A 4,594-nucleotide genomic window follows, 5' to 3' on the forward strand; every position below is an offset into this window, starting at 1 on the left:
TATATATATATATATATATATATGTATATATATATTCCAGGGCTGAGCATTGTGGCTTATGCCTAAAATCCTAGCACTTTGGGAGGCTGAGGTGGGACGATCGCTTGAGCTTGAAAGGCAGAGGTTGCAGTAAACCGAGACTGTGCCACTGTACTCCAGCCTGGGTGACAGAGTGAGACTCTGTTTCAAAAAAAAATTATATATATATATACACACACACACACACACACACACACACATTCACACAAATATATATGTGCATATATATTTAGATATAATTAAAACTATATGTATTTTACATATAAGTGAGATGGGACAATGTTTTTCTCTTTGTTTCTGGCTTATTTCACTTAGCAGACTATCCTCCAGGTCCATCTGTATTGTTGCAAATGGTAGGATCTCTTGATTTTCTAAGGTCGAATAATATTCCATCGTATACATCTATCACATTTACTTTATCCATTTGTCCATCAATGGATATTTAGATTGTTTCCACATTGGTTATTGTGAGTAATGCTGCAATGAACATGGGCGTACAGATATCATTGCAAGGTGATGATTCATCTCCTTTGGATATATACCCAGAAGATGGACTGCTGGTCATATGGTAGCTCTATTTTAAATTTATTTAGGAACCTCCATACTGTTTTCCGTAATAGCTGTACCAATCTACATTCTCACCAACAGTATATTAGGGTTTCCTTTTTTCCATATCCTTGCCAACATTTGTTACTTATCATCTGTCTTTTTGACAAGAGCCACCTTTACGGGTGTGAAGTGGTATGTTGACCTGGTATTAATTTGCATTTCTCTGATGACTAGCGATGTTGCACACCTTTTATATACCTCTTGGCCATTCAAAAAATAAAAATTAAAGTTGAGACAGGGTCTTGCCATATTGTCCAGGCTGGTCTCAAACTCCTGGGCTTAAGTGATCCTCCTGCCTCGGTCTCCCAAAATGCTGGGATTATGGGCATAAGCCACCATGCCTGGCTACTGTTGGACATTTTTACATCTTCTTTGGAGAAACATCTCTTCAGATCTTTAGCCCATTTGTTAATAGGGTTATGTTTTTCTGTTATTGAGTGGTAAGAGTGCTTTCTACATTTTGGATATTAACTCCTTATCAGATACGTGGTTTGCAAATATTGTTTTCTAGTCTGTAAGTCGCCTTTGCATTTTGTTGACTGTTTCCTTTGCTCTGCAAAGGTTTTTTAGTTTGGGGTCATCCCAGTTATTTATTTTTGCTTTTGTAGCCTGGGCTTTTGGTATAGTATCTGAAAAAATCACTGCCAAGGCCAATGTCAAGGATTGAGCCTGGGAGGAGGAGTTTTCTCCTAGGGGTTTTATGGTTTCAGGTCTTACATTTAGGTCTTTTAACCATTTTGAGTTGAGTTTTATGTACGGTGTAAGATAAGGGTCAAATTTCATTCTTTTGCAGTGGCAATCTAGTTTTCCCAGCACCATTTATTGAAGACATTATCCTATTCCCATTGTGTCCTCTTGGCACCCTTGTTGAGAATTAATTGATCTTATCTATTTGGACTTATTTCTGGGCTTTCGATTCTGTTCCATTGGTCTATGTTTCTGTTTTTCTGCCAGTACTATAGTGTTTTGATTGCTATAGCTTTGTAATATAATTTTAAATCAGGAACTGTGAGGCCTCCAGCATTTTTTTCTCAGTATTGCTTTGGCTATTCTGGGTGTTTGTGGTTCTATATGAACTTCAGAATTTTTTTTCTTTATTATTTTCTTTCTTTTTTTTTTTTTTTTTTTAAACAATCATGTTTATTGCTTTAGCACATAGACAAATTTATGCGATCAGGGCAGAGGCTGTAGATGATTCATATTTCCAATTGGGAGGGAGGACTCGCTTAGTCTTATAATGCCGAGCCAAACAATGAATCTGGCTCTCTATCAGAATCAGACGGAATTTAGCATCCTTATCCTTTCTGTTCCTCTCAAGATGCTTTTGAACAGCGACTGCTTTCTTAATTAAATGGTAAAGATCTTCAGGGAGATCAGGAGCAAGTCCCTTAGACTTAAGAATTCTTAAGATTTTATTGCCTGTCACAAAACCTACTTGTGCAACACCATGTGAATCTCCCAGGATCACACCAATTTGTGAAGGAGTCAGGGCCTTCTTGGCCAGTTTGTAAATCTGCTCCTTCATGTCATCAGATGTCAACTTCAGCCACGTGGGGACACTGCAGTGATAGGGCAAAGCCGACTGGGTCAGGCCCTTCCCGGGAGCATGCATGCGACCCATGATGGCGGTGGTCAGGCAGCGAAAGGCTATTATTTTCTTTAGAGACAAGACTGCTCTGTTGCGCAGGCTAGAGTGTAGTGGCATGATCACAGCTCACTGCAACCCTGAACTCTTAGGTTCAAGCAATCCTCCTACCTCAGCTTCCCTGGTAGATGGAACTGCAGGCATGTACCACCATACCTGGCTAATTTTTTATTTTTATTTTTTAAGAGATAGGGTCTTGCTGTACTGCCCAGGCTTTTTTTTTTTTTTTTTTCCTATCTCTGTGAAAAATGTCCTTGGGAATTTTGATAGGGGCTGTATTAAATCTGCCTATTGCTTTGGGTAATGCAGACATTAGAACAATATCAAATTTTCCTATCCATGAATATATGTATTTATTTGTATCTCCTTTTATTTTTTTTAATTGTTCAAATTTTTATTTTATTTATTTATTTTTATTTTTATTTATTTATTTTTTTGAGATGGAGTTTCGCTCTTGTTACCCAGGCTGGAGTGCAATGGCTCGATCTCAGCTCACCGCAACCTCCGCCTCCTGGGTTCAGGCAATTCTCCTGCCTCCTGAGTAGCTGGGATTACAGGCACGCACCACCATGCCCAGCTAATTTTTTTGTATTTTTAGTAGAGACGGGGTTTCACCATGCTGACCAGGATGGTCTCGATCTCTTGACCTCGTGATCCACCCACCTCGGCCTCCCAAAGTGCTGGGATTACAGGCTTGAGCCACCGCGCCCGGCCTCAAATTTTTATTTTAATGCACAGTATGAGAAATGAACTTTTAAATCAAGTGATTTGTATGGAAAATTACGTGGCAAATAAATTAGACCCATGTTAAAAGAGAAGGTCAGCTAAATGTCCAAATTTAAGGTTATAATGGGCACCGATAAACAGATTGCACTGTCTTCTTTAAGAGGCAATCTTTCAAACACAACTTTGCTAGAAACTGGTCCAGAGATCAACAGCACATGGGAATGCTTAACAAGGGTGGTGATCAGGGACACGTTTCCTGGGTGCCGCTTTGATGATGCTGTCCGCACACAGAATCACCTCTGCTGCTTCAGCTGCCCTTAGAAGAACTTGATGCTTTACTTGAAAACTTTCTGTTGTACCCAGGAGAGCCATATCTCCAATGGTGCCTTCCCTCATATCCAGTCCAGCAGTGGTATTGCCTTCACTGTGAGCAGCTCTGAGCTGTGCCACTAGGTCTGCACTGTCATAGCCTGCATTGTCAGCTATGATGGTTGGCAACATTCTCAGTGCTTTAGCATAAGACTCCATTGCAACAGCTTCTTTGCCTGTGTTCTATTGGCAAGCTGTGTCACGGCACGAGCCATCAACACCTCCGAACAGCCTCCTCCATAAACTGTTCTAGAGTCCTTTACAGTTTGTGCAAGAACACAAAGAGCGTCATGCAAAGATCTTTCAGCTTCATCTAAAATTTGTTGAGTGGCACCACGTAAAACAATGGTACAAGCCTCACAAGGGCAGCCCCAGAAAAGTGAATGAGTTTGTCTTCTCCAGTCATGACTTCCTCAATAAGTTTGCAACTTCCAAGCTTTACCAATTCTGGGTGATCAAAGGTAGCGGCAATTTCACCACCTGTGACAAGAGCTAGGCGTTCCACACCTGCAAAATCTGCATGCTCAATAGCCATGACACCAGCAGCACCGAAGAGCTGTTCAGGATAATTATAAGTTAACTGCCTGTTAATGAAGCAATTTATGGCATGCGTAAGAATAGGTTCAACTTTCTCCTTCATTTTTTCCTTTTCTGCATGTTCTATTTCTGCAACCTTTGCTGTAGAATCAACTCTTACCCAGGAACCAAATATCTTTATTTTGTCTGTATCCATACTAGTATTTGCAATAGGAATTTTAGCATTTTCAATTCGTTTTGGTTGATTTACTCCAATTTTTTTATCCAACAGAAAGCCTTCATCTAAATAGGAATCTGCCAAACTTCCTCCTAGCTTCTTGATAATGTGAATTGCCTCCAGGTTGCCAGAGCCATTCAGTCTGAGAACCGCTTCTACAGCTAATTTCGTAAAGTGGTCATTGTGATGAGTAAGAAGTTTTGAGGATCACATTGTGCCCACAATATTCATTAAATCTTGACGGAATTTAACTTCATCGGAACCATGATCAACTGCAGAACTCAACAGAGCCTCTCTTGCAGCCTTTGTGGCTTCTCTCCAACCCGCTATGATGGTCTGTGGATGAATCTTTTTTGCAATTAAAGATTCTGCTTCCCTAATAATTCTGCTGCTAAAATAGTAACAGAGGTAGTGCCATCACCAACTTCATCATCTTGAACCCTTGACATATC

The 4,594-nt window shown here is 40.2% G+C and overlaps 1 protein-coding gene and 1 pseudogene across 1 annotated transcript; both read right to left on the minus strand.

Moving 5' to 3' along the window:
- Positions 1–1,768: 1,768 nt before the first annotated feature.
- LOC108304777 (40S ribosomal protein S13-like) lies at positions 1,769–2,290 on the minus strand. Its single transcript, XM_037738771.1, has one exon. The coding sequence runs from the start codon at positions 2,267–2,269 to the stop codon at positions 1,814–1,816; it is 456 nt and encodes a 151-aa protein (XP_037594699.1). The 5' UTR covers positions 2,270–2,290; the 3' UTR covers positions 1,769–1,813.
- Positions 2,291–3,007: 717 nt separating this feature from the next.
- LOC108304779 lies at positions 3,008–4,591 on the minus strand (annotated as a pseudogene).
- Between the last annotated feature and the right edge of the window lie 3 nt (positions 4,592–4,594).

Source organism: Cebus imitator, unplaced genomic scaffold (assembly GCF_001604975.1).
Source record: "Cebus imitator isolate Cc_AM_T3 unplaced genomic scaffold, Cebus_imitator-1.0 Scaffold57, whole genome shotgun sequence".
Classification (NCBI taxonomy): Eukaryota; Metazoa; Chordata; class Mammalia; order Primates; family Cebidae; genus Cebus; species Cebus imitator.

Coding starts and splice junctions, on each gene's coding strand:
- LOC108304777 (XM_037738771.1), bottom strand. CDS start 2,269: ATGGGTCGCATGCATGCTCCCGGGAAGGGCCTGACCCAGTCGGCTTTG.